General features: G+C 40.6%; 1 protein-coding gene across 4 annotated transcripts in view; it reads left to right on the forward strand.

Annotated features, from left to right (window-relative positions):
- The window catches only part of Arhgap26 (Rho GTPase activating protein 26), a 416,502-nt gene that overhangs the window by 320,831 nt on the left and 76,435 nt on the right, over positions 1–19,236 (forward strand). For all 4 annotated transcript variants that reach the window (XM_026384432.2, XM_077800951.1, XM_026384433.2 and 1 more), the window contains exon 19: positions 7,004–7,142. In XM_026384432.2, the coding sequence (XP_026240217.1) occupies positions 7,004–7,142 (139 nt within the window). The remainder of the gene's footprint in view (positions 1–7,003; positions 7,143–19,236) is intronic.

A 19,236-nucleotide genomic window follows, 5' to 3' on the forward strand; every position in this document is an offset into this window, starting at 1 on the left:
TTTGACTCTTACCATTCTTACCTTAAGACAACAGTTTGTTATTTAAAGTTGCCATTTCTGTATGGGCAGAATCTTTTCCCCAAACATACAGCTTATTTCTATGAGTGTTAAAATAGGAAAATTCTTGGGGTTGTAGAGGACATTTATATGCTTCTAGTTAAGATTTTAAAACAAAACAAAATATTAAACATTGTTATTGACCAAGATATCCCCAAATAAAAATTCTGCAATTTCTTGTAAGGTTTTCCTTTTAATTGTTTTTTGAAGGTTTACTTGCCATTGACTGAAATTTTGGGGTGTCTAGGAAGAATAACCATATCAAGAAACTGCCTTGATCTGCATGTAACAAAATGCAGGGCCCATAAAAGGGCTCATGAATCTGCCTTGATCTACATTTAAGAAAATATTGGTGGCATTGACATCCATTGACCAGTGTTGGACTTTGTACACACAATGTACATCAGTATGTAATTGATTTGGCAACCATTAGGTATTTGGCAGTTGGATTTCATTTCCTTAATATTTAAAACTTGTTGATATGAAAAATTAATAAAACAATAGTAAGGTATGCCTGGATGCACTGAAATAGTTCCTGGCACTCTTTTTCATCCTGTCCTTATTAGATTCAGAAGCAAGCTTGATTTACTTGTGGGCTGGGCAGGAATGCTCTGTCATAGAACATTTTCTTCTTTTAGCGGCAAGTGCTGTATAAGATACTCTTTGTTAATGTTAATGTTTGTGGATCTGAATTCATACATTCCCTTTTAATAGGCCCCAGATAAAGGAGTGATTGAATTGGGAAGCTACTTTATTTGTTTTAGTTTTTTTAGTTTATTTGTTTTTTGTACCAGGGATTGAACCCAGGGGTGCTTAACCACTGAGTCACATCCCTGGCCCTTTTAATTTTGACTTTGAGTCAGGGTCTCACTAAGTTGATTAGAGCCTTGCTAAGTTGCTGAGGCTGGCTTTGAACTCACCATCCTCCTGCCTCAGCCTCCCTAGTCACTGGGATTACAAGAATGAGCCACCATGCCGGGCTGGGAAGCTACTTGAATATTGTTTGAATAGAGATGAAGTTAGTTGTTGTGTTTCAGTTTTTTCCTCTCTCTCAGCAAAGATTACAGGAAATAGAATCTTCTAGAGATATGGAAAATCACAGCCATCTATATATACCCTCAGTTACCAAGTGTATTTGGTTCCTTTTGTGAGATTTTTAATAAAATTCCCCAAACTGCTTTCCAAATTGTTGATCCCTCTGCCAAAATGCTGATATCAACAGGACGTAGGACTTCCAGCTGTCCTTAAAAAACCTCTCTGCAGTTACAGCCTCTGAATTTGGCTCCTTCGCACTTGCAGCCTATGAGCCCTGCCAAGGCTTGCCTGGTTCTCCGATGTAAAGTTGTGGGTTTATGGCTTCTCCTGCCTGTGCTGTGCTGTCAGGAGGCATGAACCATGAGCCACGAGCCGCGCTCAGTAACCCTAGCCCTCCATTCCTCGGGCAGATGCTCTTGAGATCCAGATTACAGGGGACCCTGATGTATTTATGTGCAAGAAAATGCTCCGTCCCTTTTCCTACATGCACCTTTTCCGTTTTGCATTGTAATCTGCTGGCCTCCACTGATGATTTATTGTCTCCAAGCTACTTTGCAGTTATAGACCAGGAGCTCTTCATCATGACCTAATTTTCCTCCCATAAAAATCACAGCACATGACAAAGAGTACAGCGCACACATTACAGGGAGACTCCTAATCCTTTTAAATTGCAGGAGCGCTTGACAGATGGGATTGAAAAAGGTGTAAAAATGTGTATGTGACACAGCGGAACAAATTCCACAAGTGTCAGTGCTCTGTAACATCAGGATAGGCCAGAGGGGACCAGAGAAACAAATTTTGTAGACCACACAAGGGAAAAAGAACAGCAGATTCTGACATTGCTGTAGGCAGTTAAGATCAATGTTTTGCAAAGAGCAGTAATTAAATTTACGATTATAAATTAAATCCTTGTGTCCCGACTACAAATAATTCATTTTGAATCTCATTATTTCCCTTCTTATTCTTTATATGTCTCCTTTTTTTAATTGAATAAAATAATGCCTTTTGAACAGTGAGGGCCAAATTGTTAGGTGTTCAGTTCTCACTTTAGTCTTGAGGCATTTTACAGATGGGGCGGCTGAAGGTCAGAGAGTTATATAATTTACTCAAGGTCACAGGACTGGTAAATGACTACAATCAGATATGTCAGATTCCCAAATTTATGCTGTTTCCATTTTGTTCTCTCTCCAATTAATAATAGGTATAAAGACCAAAAGTGACTAAGATACTAGAGCTATCTAGTTTCCTGTCCAGTTGTACTCCTTATCTGTGACCTTGGCCAGATGAGTTTAATCTCCATGGATCTTGTTCCTCATCTACAGAATGCACAAATAATATCTCCCTTCTAGAGTTATTAAGTCAGATCATCCAAGTAAATAATCCATGTAAACAATTTAGCATAGTAAGCTGCTATACTCAACAAATTTTGGCTATTTTTACTGTCGTTTACACTAACACTACTTCCAGCCTCCTCTTTATCAGATGTTTTAGTATTTATGTGCATTTTCTTCTTAAGAGCTCTGCAAGGCAGATGTTGGATCCCCATTTACACAAGCAAAATAGGCTCAGACAGATTAAAGATCTTCACTGAGATCAAACAGCTAACAAGTGTCAAAGCCAGGATTTGAACCAGTCCACCTAGCTCCAAAGTACGTTTGTCTTCCACCTATATAAATTCTCTCCCTGTCTTTTAAATGGTGCTGTGGCGATGTCATTGATGTCAGTGATGGTAAGTAGGGACAGCTTAGCTCTGTTTTTGCCTACCGAATAATTAGCAGACCCAGGACTCAGCTATGTGACCACAGGGACCAAAACAATCCTAACCGCAGCCCAGGTGGTTGGAGGGAAAACAGTAGCTTGGTGTTTTGGGGTATGTTAATTCCACTTATAGGAAGCTTGAAATTGGGGATACATGGAAGGGTTACCTAGAGTTATATTTTTATTTTATAATTTTATTCTCCAGTAGCTTCCAGAAGGCTTAGAGTCTTCCTTACTTTCATCTCTAAGGCATTCCTGACTAAATCAGAATTAGTTTGTAAATTGGTCAGTATTAGCAAGACACTTGGGGCACAGAATAAATTTCCCATTTTGTGTTAATTTGGAAAGTCTGTGTGAAATGAATTGATTGTTCTAGCCAAATGGTAAAGCTCCATAAATCCATCGCACGTAGATCATATGAGCTCATGCTTCCACTGTAGCAGGTCACTTGTACAGATGCTTCTTGACAGCCTGAAGAAAACTTCATTTGATTATCTTGAAATCATCTCTTCTAAATGAAATAGGATTGGAATAACCAGCAAAACATGAATAATTCAGATTCTCCTCAGAATTCCAACTTGGACTTTTAACACCAGGGCAGACCCTGGGCCTGGCTAGCTGGTGGCCAGAAGATCACCTTGCTTGTGTTCATGTTTCAGAGTTAAACAAGAAGCAGCAATGTGGGGAACAATTTCCCAGACTCTTTAATTGAACATTTGTGTCACTTGTTCTAACTTGATCTAATTTACAAAGATGCCCTTGCACCTTGGACCCTGTGTAATATGATGAGGATGACAAACCCCAGCCTAGCTCTTTATGTTTTACAGTGTGCCCACTTGTACATCATTGCAATTGATCCTTGGAAGAGCCTCATGGACTCTCAGAAGCCTGTGCCTGGCTCACAGTAAGACGTAGAGAGCTAGCCTTTGGAACTGTAGTTCTCACCCATGGTGAAAATTCCCTCCTAGAGCTGATTCTGTTATGCTCAAATAACTTTTCTTTTAAAGAAAGCGGCCATTGAGCAGAGTGAAATTCTCCCTCATGTGTCCCCAAGTTCTTCCTGCGGTGCTCTGTAGGAATATTGTTTTGAAAGCAATTTTTCATGCATCTGTCTAAAAATCCATGGTGATTTCTTACAACTTAACTCTTCTTTGTTTCTCCAACATTTACTATGACTCTTAGGAAAGAGTATAAATACTCCCATCTTCATTGATAGATGAAATTTTAAAAGATATTCATTATCTTTGTTTCCATTGTAGTTAGGTGAAGATCTCATTCACAGTAACTCATTAGGAAAAGAGAGACAAAGTCTGGAGGCCAGAGGTAAAGAAGGTGAGGGTGGGTACGAGAACCAGGCAGATCACTAAGTCTGAATCAGTTTTCAGGTTTCTTTTTTGGGGGGTGGGGGGTACCAGGCAGTGAACCCTTTTTAAGAATTTTTTATTTTGAGACAGGATCTCACTTAGGGCCTCACTGAATTGCTGAGGCTGGCTTTAAAATTGTGATCCTCCTGCCTTAGCCTCCCAGGCTGCTGGGATTACAGGCATCTGCCACTATGCCCTACATGAATTAGTTTTCAAATGCTCTTAGCTAGAGATTGCTGAAGGTGCTGTACCTGAGGCCAGAGGCAGAAGGGTACCAAGAAATGCCATGATTTGTTGAATCCTTTCTGGTGAGTTTGGGGGCACCAGCTTCTGTATGAAGATTAGCTGGAGAGAACCTGCAGAATGGATGACCACTACAGCCCTGGTCCCTGTCTTGCTTACTGGGTGGAAGGTCAGGAGATCCCTCACTGAAACAGTCATTCTTCTTATTATATTGAGCTGACCCTCAGCTTGTGGATGAGTTGCATGCAACACCTAGCACAGTGATTGGCAGGTGCACACAGGTGTGTGTAGGAGCCATTTTAAAATGCTGATGATAATGGTGCACAGTTAGGATGTCACCTAAGAGCAGCCATGGCTCACCATTGTTTGGTGAACAAGGTCAAGAAGGGAGAAACTTCTTAGAGATTGTAGTCCTAGAGCTCAATAACCATAGTCTTTTCCTTGTCTTCCATTGCAGAAACTCAAAAAGAGATGGAGATGTATAGTGTTGGCAAGTTGTTATTAGGGGTTCCGACTGCTCTGGAAGCAAGAGTATCTTGCTGCTTTTGCTTTAAGTCTTCTTCTCTTCTTATCCCTCGCCCCAGTTTATCTCAGCTCTGTGTAGTGATTCAGTTTGTCTTGCTGCAAATTTTCAGTCCCCTAGGGAAGATAGGATAATGCTGCCTTCAGACAGCTGTGTTTTGGAGCAAGACTGACTTAACCAGCTGGCTGGTATCATTGGAGCCCAAGGACCTGCCAACTCAGGGAGAGCAGCTGTTTGGGCTGAAATTATTATAATTCTTATGACTTCGCTTTCTATATATCAGCTTTTGAATCTTGCTTTTAAATGCACACACAAAAGAAAGATTCTGGGGTGTCTGAGGCCACCCATAAGTGAAGCACCGAGGCATTCACCTCTTGTGACTCATGACTGTTATAAAGAAAAAAAAAATCCAGAAGGAAACTTATTTCAGAATAAGAGATGGTATTGAATAGATCAATAAATTTAGACAACTCAATTAGTGAGGAGGTTATGTAATCATCAAGAAACAAATCTGAAGATTCTTTTTTAATGAAAGGAAATGCTGCAATATAATGTTAGATGAAATGTGTGGGACACAAAGCTGTGTAAAGAATATAATCTCCATTATGGAAAAGTGTGTGTAGTATTAAATGCGAATTCATGCAAAGCACTTTACCTAGTGCCTGGTGTGGCAAATACTTACTAAATCATAGTTCTAGAAACCAAAGTCTCTAACCACAGGGAACATATTTGTCTAATTCACTGTTATGCCCAGAGTGCCTAGTATAAAGTAGATACTCAAAAGAATTTTGCTGATTAGATGAATGAGTATTATTATATGAATTTAAAAAGGAATCTGGGGAAAAAAGCCCTGTGTTATCATCTGTAATTATATCTATAGTTGTAGCAACTTAATCCCTCTGTGCCTCAATTCCTTATGAAATGCTGAGGACGTTAGCTGTCATATGGAATGTTGCTGAGAACTAAGCCAGCTGTGTATGCACAGAGTGCAGTGACTGGTAGCTAGGGAGCCTGCCGTGAGTGACGGCTGCTGTAGTCATGGTAGCACCATGTAAGTGATGGCTATTATATTTAGTAAATTCTAGAATACTTTTGTCTGCAGAAAAAAAGGTAAGAGTTGTGATAATTTTTGTCTTCATTTTCTTTTTTCTTTTTTTGTTTCTTTTAAGAAATTAAGTTCATTGTCTATCATTTTATTCTCACTTTTTTAGCTATAGATGATGATGATGATGATGATGATAGCTCCAAAGAAAAAAGCTCATAAAGAAATAAAACCCAAATGTTGACTGTGATTACCTCCAAGTAGTACAATTGGGAGAAGCTCAGTTTTTTTTTTTCTTGAATGTTTTCTACATTTTCCAAATTGTCTTTAGTATATATATACACACACACTTTCCTCCAGGGTAAAAAAAAGCAACCCCCCCCCACATACACACACATTTTTTAAGCAAGGAAAAGACGCCTCACGGATAACAGGGCTGCTGAGCTGAGAGGATGCTCCCATTGAAGGCAGTTGAGGAGGAGGGGAGAGGGCAGCCTGCTCTGGATTGTTCTTGGAATGTTATTTAAATATAGTTTTCACAGTCTAAGAAAGTTGTAAAACAGTTATCAAGAACTGGGAAATAAAACCAGTGGAAAAAGGTAAAGGGATTTTGATTAATTGGTTCTGGACAAAGATTAAAAAAGCTTTAAGTACTTTTAACAGACAGTGGCTTATATTTATCTCAGCTGCTTCCTATTTCTCCCAGAGAAGAGAACAAAAAGAGGATTCATAAAAAGTATGGCAGGAGTTAGAAGTGGAAGTGAACGGTTACCAAATTCTGGGACCAGTTCTGGTAGGAGAGGGTTTGATGTTCTATTAGAACTGTTCACGGTGGAGTCCTGAGCATGTGCCTGTGATCTTTTCTGATCTTTTCTTGCTGAGTCCAAGTCACCACCAAACTTTCAGTTGTACCAATTCAAACCTGTGCTTTCTTCCTAATCTGCAGAATTGTGTAACCTTTTTATGAAACTTCCTTTGCAGATATTTAACACCCTACCTGATGTGCCACTCACCAATGCCCAGCTGCATCTGTCTAGGAAGAAGAGTGGTGACTCCAAGCCCCCATCCTGCAGCGAGAGACCCCTGACACTCTTCCATGCCATGCAATCGTCAGAGAAACGTGAGTCCCTGCTGCTCTAGAACAGTGTGGTGTTCAGGGACATCCCATGCTGCCTCCCACTGCTCGGGATGGACACCTCTGGTCTCTCTGTATGCTGCTGGCCTTTTGGGTGCTTGAAGACTGGGCTTCATCATGCCCATCAAGTCCTATTTGTTGAGTAACCCTGGTAGGACAGGAAGCAGTACTGCCAAGAATGAAAGGCAAGGGGTGCTGTTGAGGATTCTCTTTCCAGGTCTGTGGACTAACACCTGAGTTTCTTTTCCCTGCTACACAGTAGGAGGTCAGCTGTGGCCTCTTTGGCCCCTTTAGTTTTAGCAGCTCCCATAGAATTGATTTCCTTTTCTTTTCTCAGTTTGTAATTGAATGTTCATTAGAGGGAGTCATGTGGAATACTAGAATGTGCCTCTGTGAGGGCGGGACCTGGTTCTCCTTGCCCTTTCTCTACTCTGTACCTGGTGTAGAGTTGGCATTTTAAAATACATGGAACTTATCAATGAATTAATTAGAGAATAAGTCCTCCTTGTTCCAGACAGCACAGTGTTATTACCACAAATGTATCAAATTGTTTTTTCCTTCCAGGATTTTTGAGTTCTTTGTAGGGATCAGGTATTAGACCTTACACTGCCCTATCTTCCTTCAGCTTCTGTACTAAGAGACTTGTGCAATGAGGGGGAACAGGCCTCCAGCTCTGCAGGGAGGCACTGGTTCTTGTGCCAGCATCTCCACGAGGGCAAGCCTTTTACCTCTCTCAGGCTCAGTTTGCTCACCTGTATAACAGGGATGAAAATGCCCCGTTAGAGAAGTAGGATTAAGTGGAATTAGGCATTTCAACATCTGGCCCAAGGCCTGGAGCAGGGCAAGGATCATTAACTGAGAATGGCTGCTACCATTATTAGTTATTGTTTAATCACACGCAGATACCAAGGCTGGTTTGTACATGCAGCTGTCATTTATGTGATGCCTGCCACAGGCGGGAATGTAAAAAACGGGGCCTTGTCTTTCAGCAGCTCAAAACAGAGTAAGGGAAATAGCCCAGTGAGCACACAGTGGTAAGTCAGCATAGAGAAATGTGCATCAGGGGAGGCAGTAGAATGTCCTGGAGGTAAGCTTGACCTGCTTTGACCCCCGGTGGCCCCGATGGGAGTTCTACCTCTGCTGCCTCCCTAAGCTCTGTGTGACCTGACAGGTCAGGTAACATCTGAGTCTCTATCTTCACTTCTGGAAAAGAGGAATAATGGTTTCTCGGGGTTTCTACATTCTTGGTGGTGATCAGGTGGTGATCAGGTACCAGGCCCTAACAGAGACAGTCTCATCTCCGCTGTTGCAATAGGAGAGCCGTGTGGGGAACTACAGGAGTAGAGGCCTCCAGCTCTGCTGGGAATCATAGGGCCATTGTGCAGATGAAAGTGCTTCAAACAGTGTCAGGTGCAGAGTCTGTGCTGGCCTGGTGGTATTATTGTTATAATTATTGCTGCTGATCTGTGTGAGGTTCAGCAAAAGCACAAAGAGGACAGTGACTGCTTTGCCTTGAAGAGGAAAGGTTCCATATCTGGATTGACATCTGTCATTTTCTTGGTCATAAAAAAGGTTGGGTTTTTTTTTTGGGGGGGGGTGGTGGTTTTTTGTTTAATCCCTGTATTTCAAAAGTAACAGCCTTCCTTATCTTAAGTCCAGAATGCACATCTTCCCTGCTTCCTACCCTCACTGCATTTCAGGATGTCTCAGTATCCCACAAGAAGCTTGCATCCTGATGTTTAGTACCATTTGGGTTCTTGCAAATATTTTGCTTTTATAAGTAAAGCTACTATTATCATTCTTCTATGTAAATCTGCTTATATTCATGATCATTCCCTTAAGATAAATTCCTAAAAGCATTTCTAGGTCAGTGGATTTGTACACTCTGATGACTTTGACCCCATCCTGGCACTAGCTTCCCTCCTAACAGTAGCCCACGTTCCTCTTAAGCATCTGTCTGGGTTCATTCTTTCCACGGTATGCACATAGCCTTGGCCCCTCTGTGTATAACAAGAAGACTGTGGAACAGGACTGATCTCACCTCCATGTACTGAAAAATCCAGGCATTAGGCTACAAGGTACGGTGCCTCTCAAGTTTCCAGGAGAGCCACGGTCACCTAAGGTTTCCTACAAAGCAACATAAAGCAAAGATTGGAGTAAGCCAGGCAGTGTTGGTCAATTCCCCTAAGCTTAAGATAGCGCTGGGTTTGTGGTCACAGTGGCACAGAAGCAGCCTTGGAACGGGTCTTAAAGCACACTCTGGAGCATGTCGGGAAGTACAGAGATGAGGAGAAAATCAATTAGATCTTTGTCCAAGATTAATTTTATCATATAAGGCAGAGGATGAAAGTTGAGGATGTGTGAAAGCAGACCTGCCTAAGCCCCAGAACAAGCTGCTGTGTCCGTGAGTGCTGATGGGAGACAGGAAAATGACAGAGCTTTCCTCCCAACACGAGGAAGCACATCCCAGAAACGGGCTGCATTCTCCACGTTCTCAGATGTTGGTGGAACATTGCTTCCCGTCTTTCTTAGAGAAAAAAAATTTTTTTTTAATTGAAAAGTCTGTGAATGTATATACATATGAGAAAGTATATATAAGTATAAATGCATTTGTGTGTTTTAGAGTTTATTTTGAGCAACCTTTTTCTCTGGGAAACTGGAGTGATATCCAGGCTGATGTGGCGAAAATTGTAGCAAAGGAGGGAGAGTCCATGCACAGGGAAGACGGGCCTGAGCTGCGGTGTTATGGGCTCACACCTCCCAGGTGGCAATGCCCTCATCACTGTCAGAACAGCAGGAGATGGGCACTGAAAAGTTTCCACACCCTTCACCTTCCTTTTGTCTAGTCTGTTGACAAAGGCAGAGAACTTTATTAAAAGTACTCTTTAGAAGGGTTGAGGTTGTGGCTCAGCAGTAGAGCACTCACCTAGCATTTGCAAGGCCCTGGTTTCAATCCTTAGCACCACATAAAAATACAATATTGATACTGTATCCAACTACAACTGAAAAAAATAAATATTTTTTTTAAAGAAAGCACTCTTTAAAGTACAGGTGAAGATTATGCAAGTAATTTTTAGGAAAAAAAATGCATGTTCCTACAGAATGATGTTCTTCACTTTAAGGCTTCTTTACACACCAAGCTCAGTGCTTCCCAAACTTCAATCATTGACATAAATCTCTGTTCACTATTAGGGCCACAATCACATAACTCATGATTACTATTTGTTCTAGGTACTTTAAAATGATTTTTAAAGCAATGCATTTCTTTATGTGGCCTAATCTCAATATGTAAAAATCTCTAAAAATATTAATTTAATGGTCTCACTGTATTATTTTCTACTGTTCATTAAAATAAAATGCAGCCATTAAGGAAAAAAATGTTCATCCACATCCCACCTTAGAATTAGCTAGGTGTACCCCCTGTGGAATGGGTCCCCTAGTTTGAAATTCACAGTTCTAGACCTTAATTTTGACTGTCTTCAATCTATCCTCTTAATTTAAATCAAACTCAAGTTTCTTTTGTGCGCTTGACTACAGTCGGGTCTGATATTGTCAGAAGCTCTGTACGTAGCTGTGGACACTCACTATTCATGTCAGTATTATGTTGTACATGTGGGGTTTGTTGCGACACCTGTGCAGATTTAATGCGACCTTACCTTTCTTCATGTTGTTGCCACAGAGCAAATACCCTGTCGGAGCCACTGTACTGTGTGGACACACATTCACACAAAGGCATGAGTACATGCACACGCACCTCTTCTCTCCCTTCAGACTCGCCATCCCAGACTGTTCTAAAGCTCATTTCCTCTTACATGTGTCTGCCTGATATCTGATATTGAGTCCATGCTCCTTTTTCTCCTCACTGAACCACTGAAGTATTGGAGTTTCTTATGCTCTCTGTATTCGTTGGCCCCCTCTGCAGTCTCCAATTGAGCTGCTTAACGGCATGGAGGCTTCTGGAGTAGCCCACTTAGGTGCCTTTCTTAGAGAAGTCCCAGCTGTTCATCTTCATTGTAGCTTCCCCCGCCTCTCCTGCTCTGTGCACAAGTTGCAGCCCATTCTTTTCTCTGAATTGAGTCTGTGCCAACACTTGTCACCTCAGATTGTCATTTACCTTCTCTTTCCCATAAAGGACACTCCTGAAAGTCACCTTGGGAGTTTGATAGAAGCTGTCCTCTGTCTTTATACTTCAGACTCACAGAAGCTTTGGTATAATAGCTGATGCTCACAGAGGTGTCCTTGTTTCCCCGAGGAGTTTTTCCTTCCATGTCGGTAGACCAGTCGTGTGCCCAGACACCTGCCATGACTCTTCCTCTTTGTCCTATGGGAATGAGTGTGGAGTCTTCTCAGATGGCTTTTTCCTTTTCCTGAAAGGTAAAGCTGTCTTTAAAATGACAATGGTCTCTTTCCAGAATGAGGAGCCAGATGGTTTCTCCTGCTCTGTGCTGGGTAGAGATTTAGGTCAGTTACAAAGCATGTGACTCCTCATGGCATAGGCGGGTGTGTGGTAGAAATGGGGCTAGGAATGAAATGGGAGTACCTGGGAGATGAAACTTTGGAAAAGAGAAAAGGAATGGTGGGAAATGGCATGGTTTAGAAAACATCATAGCAAAACATGAAAATCATCAGGAAACCACTGAATGTTTTAGTGATGAGGGACTAGATATCAGAGTTGTCTGTAGTTGATCAAGGAATATTTTCTTTAAAGGATTCTGAGAAAAATACCAAAGAAAATGAGGGTCCCTTTCTGACCCAAAGGACAAAAAAGAAGTCTGTAGTATATAACAGAAGGAGCATGGGGGAGAGTCCTTTCTGTAAATAGCAGTGGGTAGCTGTCTCTAAAATGAGGAGAGGACTGTAGAAAAATAATTTCCCCAAATGAACTGGGAAGACATTTTCTCCTAGAAATTGTTTTCTGTTTCTGTATGTTTAATGTATCTGACTCTATAACTTGCCAAGTGGTTTCTCACTCTGGGCACTACATATAGCACCATCATTTAAACTTTAAAATTGTTTCACAGGTAAATGTCCATATTTTCTAGTTGGAAGAAAATACAATTTATATTTTATTTATTATGATAGGATTTATAGTTATTTATATTTATAAATAATGTACTCAAGATCACTAGCAATGAAGTAGTAGAATTCTCTCCAGCCTACCTCAAAGGTACACCATTAGCCAGCCATTATTCAGATTTCCAGTTTGAATGTATGGGACAATTCCATAGGTGATGTGGCTCTGTGAAGGTGGGCTGTTGTGACCAAGTCTGCAAACCCAACCTTCTTCCAAAGGAAGATGTTTCCAGTTATACTCAGGAACCTGGAGGTTAAACTCTCATAAAGTTGGGGGTCAGCCTGTTAGTACCTAGGGGCTATTATAGAAGGGTAAATGGGCACATTTGATAAAGGACCCTGAGGTCCAATTAGGTTTGAGCCTCATTCAATAACAATAAAAGTAAAAATAATTATAGCTCATCTGATGTGCCAAATGCCTCCTAAAGCCCATCATGATCTCTTCTTATCCCATTTTGATAATCCCATTAGGTAGGTTCTCATTGATACTTTATAGACAAGTAAACTAAGGCTAGAGAAGGTAAGTGGTCATACAACCAGACAATGGTAGTGGAGGAATTTGTTACCCAGGAACAATCCCATCACTGGATCTTATGTTATCTCCAAAAGGGTACCTCTGTCAGTTCTTGAGGCACAGAAGTAAAAAACCTTGCTAGGCTGAGTTACAGAAGCAATAAAAACCATCTGTCCCTGCTTCCAGAACTACCATGGGGGCAGTTAAACCATATTAAATGGGTTCCTTAATATGCAAACTGGCAGACTGCTGCCACATGACCGTCTCCCCTCCAAATCTAGCACTGACTCTGCAAAGAGTACGATGCGTTCAGTAGTGGATTTTAATATCCTGGGCCAAGACACTCTCATTTGCGATCACCTCCGAACAGATGGAACGTGGTTTTTCAACTGTGCTGCCAGACGGATGGTAGCAAAGGAGATTACTATTTAATCTCCAAGTTTCCACACAAATATATCATCTAGCAGAAATGGGACTGGTATATGTAGGTGAAAGGTACTGACATCCAAGCTGCACTTTTTAAGGACAACTGTAGAAGGTAGACCAGAGAGATTGGATGAACCAGCAACAAGGTCTTGTACCTTTTGATTTCTGCCAAAAGGTTGCAGAGTGACATTTGTGGCTGAGTTTGTTCCAGATTTTTAGGATGTACACAAGAGGTTGAAATGAGTTACTTGGAATGGTGATTCTTGGACTTAAGTGTGCATTAGATTGTAGGGAGCTTATTAAAAATATAGATGCTTCATCTCTTCTGAGTTAGGAGATCTTGGCTAGAGCTCAGGCATCTGTATTTTTAAAAGCACCCTGGTGGTGCCAATGCTAACTGTAGTTGGCTTAGCAAGGTGGGGACAGTGAAGTTTGCTTGTATTCTGTCATTCATTACCAGATCATCTCTGACTCCCCTCAGGGCTTTGAAGCAGCTGGTATGGTGGTTGAAAACAGAGGCCCTATAGTCATACTGAGGGTTTTTTGTTTTTTGTTTTTTATTGTTGTCTCCATCACCTACCAGTTCTGAGACCTGGAAGACATTACTTTTCTGAGCCTCCATTTTCTCATCTCTAAAATAGATCACTAATAATAGCTGCCCTAGAGGGTAATTATTATTAAGTGAGGCAGAGCATATAAAGTCCTTGACACTCAGCCTAGAACAAAATACGCACCTAATAACTGTTAGCTAGCTACAGTTACGATGATTTTCATCAGGCTATAGTTTTACCTTATAGTTGACTAAGGAAATAATCCCTTTCTGGAGCCTACAGATTCCAAGGGAGAGGCCCACAGTGAGGGAGATGCTGAGTTGCTCTGGTTCCAGAGAGAGTGCATTTGATGTTTGAGTACAACTACATCAGCAGCCTATGATATGTTGTACAGTGTTGTGGGGGAGGTGGCAGCAGATTCCTGGCCATTGTTTCACATGGATCATGTTAACTAGCTGCTGGGATTATAGCTCTGATTAATTCTTTTAGTTCAGTTAATGCATCCTGGACCCTCTCCCAGACAGGCCTAGTGAGAGATTGAGAATTCAGCTTACATACTTCTCATGTGTGTCTTCCTTGTTGAAAATGGGAATTCATATTACTCAAAGGCTTACATTATGCCTTTCTCTGAGCAGTCAAAGCTGTAGCATGTGCCATTTCTCAGGTTGCCTCTGGAGATCCTGGGCGTTCTGGACACACCCGTTTGCTTTGGCAGATAGTATATTTGTCCATATGGGTTCCTATTGTCACACGGGCTGCAGAAGGTATAATGTGGCTGTTGGCTTAATTATGTGTGGTTATGTGTGTGATTGAAAACCACATAGTTGATGTAGCTATTAAAAATGATGTGTGGAACACTAATGGAAAGAAAAAAGTTCAATGTAGATCATTATGTGGAAAAAAGCACATGATGAGCCTGGGCACGTAGCTCAGTGGTTACATTCATGGAGTTCTGGGTTCAACCTCCAGAACCACAGTAAGAAAGTAAATAAGTTAAATAAGATTCACATCTTGAGCATCAGCACTAAATGAATGAAGCACATAAGGCAGCATTGTGTCCTTTTTCCCTGTGTGTGATATGATCCTTCTTTTGGGGGGAGGGTGGGAGGTGGGAGAGGAATTGAACTCAAGGGCACTCAACCACTGAGCCACATCCACAGCCCCATTTTGTATTTTATTTAGAGATAGGGTCTCACTGAGTTGCTTAGCACATTGCTGTTGCTGAGGCTGGCTTTGAAGTCGCGATGCTCCTGCCTCAGCCTCCTAAGCCGCTGGGATTGCAGGTGTGTGCCACCACGCCTGGCTGATCCTTCTTTCTTAAAAGAAAAAAGTGTGTGCATGTGTGTGCATGTCAGTATTCCTACATAGAGCAGAACAGCTGGACATTTATATGCCAAAATAAATATAGCTGGAGGGCAGCTCATACAGGGTATTTGTTTATGTGTATGCTTTTCTGTATTTTCTAAATTGAAGAAGAATGTGTATTTATTATGTATTGACTTCTTTTTAAGTTATTAAAAACAAAACTCCCTAATTGTACCTTCCATTTACTATCTCAAGCCATTTTGCAATGAGTCATGATATAAAAATAAATAAATACATAGTTTCTTCCAGAGAGGAGCAGAGTAAGCAGTCTAGATGGGTTCCCTCAGACACCAGGCACTCCTATGTTGAAGGGCAAGCAGCTCTACTTAAAATATGTTCTCGAGTAAGAAAAGAGGGCCAAGTTGTGAGTTGTTGCGTGTTGGTCCAATGGTCCAACTGATCATTCAACTCCCTGCTCAGCCATTAAGGCTCACTTTTACCTTGTGGTTTTTCTGAAATGGTGGTGGTTCGTGGTCAGGCCTCCCATTGTGCCTCCACATCTCATTCCTGTGAACCAGTTCAATCCCTGCCAGCCACAGTGCTTTTCCCATTCTCTCATGAAATCCAGTTTTATTGGCATTTTTCCCCTTTGCAAAGAAAAAGGGTCTTATGAGTGCAATGGGGCAAGAATTCATTAGTCCACACAGCACCAAAACCAGAGACAAAATGTTGTACTGAAGAAAAACTGTTAAAAGTGTTAATATCAGGTACTGTGTGTATGCTCAAAACAATGTAACTGGCCATATTTTTTCACTTACCATTAAATTGTTGAATCCATCATTGCCCAAGCTTTTTTTTTTTTAACATTTTTTAAAAAACATTGCCTGAACTGTTTTTGTATGCCCAAACATATCACCCAAATTGCTTTTTAAGATTATTTTTTATCATAGAGACTGAGACTGAGTCAGCATGAAATCAGACCACCTCAGATTTTATTGTGGCTTGTCATGCCCACTACTATCAAGAGCAAAAGCTATAGGAGGGGAAAAAAAAAACTGCCTCAGAAAGTCAGCTTCTAAGCTTCCCATGTACTTGGGTGTTTCCCAGAGATGGTAAACTGAGAAATTGCTGTGCACTCATCATTTTTTATTGCAAAATTCATTAAGCTGCCATGCTATTATCATCCTACCTTGTCAAGATGATACATTACAGACTTCATTGCAAAACTTTAACAAGCAAGAGAAAGTACACCTTTCCCAGCCATAGCACGAGAAAGCCTCTAGGTATTTTGCCTGTGCCTTTCTTTCCTTCTTTTTTTTTTTTTTTTTTTTTTTTGTGTGTGTGTGTGTGTATAGAACTCTGATTCTTTGCAAAACTTCCTTCTGCCTGGTAACTCCCTCCTCATTTGATTATGTAGGAAGAGTTTCTTCCTTTTGGTTTTGTGAGGCATCAGGAGCTACTTAGAAAGCATAGTCCTTTTTCCCTCCTTTTGACCTCAAGACTCTGGCATCATGGAAAGCTGATATGTTAGCCTGAATTCCTACAGACTTCCACGCATAATGGGAAACCTCCCCCAAAGTGACGTCAAAGATCTGTGTTTCATATTTACCTTCTAGTTCTGCGTATTCAGTGGGCCGGCCAGACGTGTTCAGGCCTGCCAAGATGCGTGAGTTTGGCTTGGCTCTGTGTGTGCTTTCCTGGCGTCGTCAGTGGGTTCTGTGATAAACACAGATCCTGCCTCCCGTATGTGATGGGGTTGCCATTAGAGTGAGCAGGAGTCACTTGGTAAATATGGAAAGTGAAGTAGCTTAGCTTCCAGATTTCCATGGCAACCCCCAGAACAAGTACAATATCACCAAAATTATTCTGTAGCTTTCCTTTTTTAGTTGCAGTGATTTGGTTACATACCCATGTTTTTCCACTCCTGATTTGTACAAAAATCGAAAAAGCTGCCCACTGTCAGCAGTACATTGGTTTTAAGGACATCAGTTGTCCCTGACTGATGCACCTGAAAAATTTAATCACACAAACCTCTGTTCCAGCAGAATAAAGTGTGATTGCAGATTTTACCTTTACACATGTTATATATCTCATCACCATTCACAGAGCTTTGGTATATGTGGTACATGGACTAGGCACCAGGAGTACATAGTGAACCATGACCTCACAGTCACTTGAATGGATGCTGTGTGGCCAAACAGCATATGCCTGCCCTTGAATAGCAGGCCTCCTTATGGACCAAGCTTACATCCAGTTTGTCAGTCCATATGATATATGTGCTTGAAAGGAACGTTACTGACACATATTGTTTGGGGCTTTGTTTCATTATTTCCTTGTTTCTGGGGCTCTTATTTTTCTGAAACTAATACAAAAAAAATATTCTTGTGGACCAACACTTTTGAGAAAGGTAAACATTCTTACTGATGGGACCTTCAGGAACATTCCTAAGTTGTAGGCATTCTTTCTCCTTTTGTCATTTAAATGATTCCTTATGATCTTGTTGATTTGACTCATAACTGGTTGTTGTTTTTCCTTTGAAGTCCACCATCCTATAATTTTTTTCCTCCAACAACGTAATTGCCATCAATCCTCTGTATACCTTCCGATTGAGGATACCGGAGTTGGACTGAATCATCAGTGACTTAAGGAAGTCCAGCTCCATTATTTGAAGGATTCAGTTCATTTTTATTTAAAAAGATGTCTTCTAGGCTGCCTCTTCCTGTGCATTTCTGTTAGGAGCAGGTACTCATTTACTTGCAAGACAGAAAAGGAAAAAAAAAAACCCTATTTTGAGGGACATTACTGAATCATTTTATCTTTATTCCTTATTTTATTCCAGATTAGAATTTGTCTTGATATCATTTGCCATAACCACTGAAGCATTTTGTTTGCTTTTGATTTTACTCTCTACTCCCCTGGAATAAACCTTACCTTCCTACTCACCCTCAGTCAGGTTGTCAGTATTTCTGCTCAGATCTCCTATCTGAAAGTTATAATGAGACCACAGATAATGAGGCTTATCTCTAAAACACTATAGTTGTCCTGGATTTCTGGATTTCCTTGTTACATGGTCCAAGGAATGCCAATAAAGGGTCTGTCCCTTAGGATGTATATTTGACAGTCTTGACTGCAAAGCCCTGGAATTTTATGATGTTTTCTTCTTGACCAAATAACTCCTCTCCATGATATTTTGCCTTTATTGTTTTGTTATGTTATAGGTTGTACAACTGTGAAAGAGCCCCGTCTCTATCTATCTGTATACACACACACATACATATCAAACTAGAACCTCAAAAAGAATTCATTTTTTAAGAAAAGAATGCCTATATCCTCCAGTAAATGAAATACTAGAAACCTTCAAGTTGAATTAGTTGTTTTATTTTGTTGACTTTTCTAGTCCATAATGGGTCAAGTTCTTATTCTCCACTCTATCTTCTTTCTTTAGCAGGTTTATTTCAGATAAATACTGTGCTGTGTTTGCTGGAGACTTCCCTTCTAGCTCATGAGACACCAGTCTGCAATACTTTCACAATAGACATGTTCTTAAAAGCTCTTATCTAAATCCAGTTTTTAGAATTATATCTTATGAAAATCAGGATTCTGATATTCTAGAAAGCAAAACACCTTTATATAATGTTGTTTTCAATTTTGGTTTTAAAGCTTTGTGTTAAGTTGCTTATAGTCAGCCTACTGAGGAAGGTAGACATAGAGAAATTTGTACAAGTTGATAAATACATATCAGTCTAAACACAATTTTTAAAACTATGGTATAAATCTATTGTCTGGGGACCCTATTTGATATGCAATAGGTTCTCAATAAATATTCATTGAATAAGTGAAACTTGAGGAAGTTTTCATCTCAGATATTCCTTTTTTGTAATGAATAATAGGGAGGGGGGAAATGACCTAATAACATTTTTAAAAAAAACATAATATCAAGGCTAGGCATGGTGGTGCAGGACTCTAAACCCAGCAACTTGATTGAGAGACTGATGCAGAAGGATCACAGGTTTGAGGCCAGCCTTTGCAACTTAGTGAGATCCTGTCTCAAAAAAAGGCTGGGTGGGCTTGGCTTGTGGCTCAGTGGTAGAGTGCTAGCCTTGCAAATGTGAGGTACTGGGTTCAATCCTCAGCACCACATAAAAAATAAAATAAAGGTATTATGTCGATCTACAACTAAAAAAAAAATTAAAAATTAGGAAATAAAAGG

This window comes from Urocitellus parryii, chromosome 1 (genome assembly GCF_045843805.1).
Source record: "Urocitellus parryii isolate mUroPar1 chromosome 1, mUroPar1.hap1, whole genome shotgun sequence".
Classification (NCBI taxonomy): domain Eukaryota; kingdom Metazoa; phylum Chordata; class Mammalia; order Rodentia; family Sciuridae; genus Urocitellus; species Urocitellus parryii.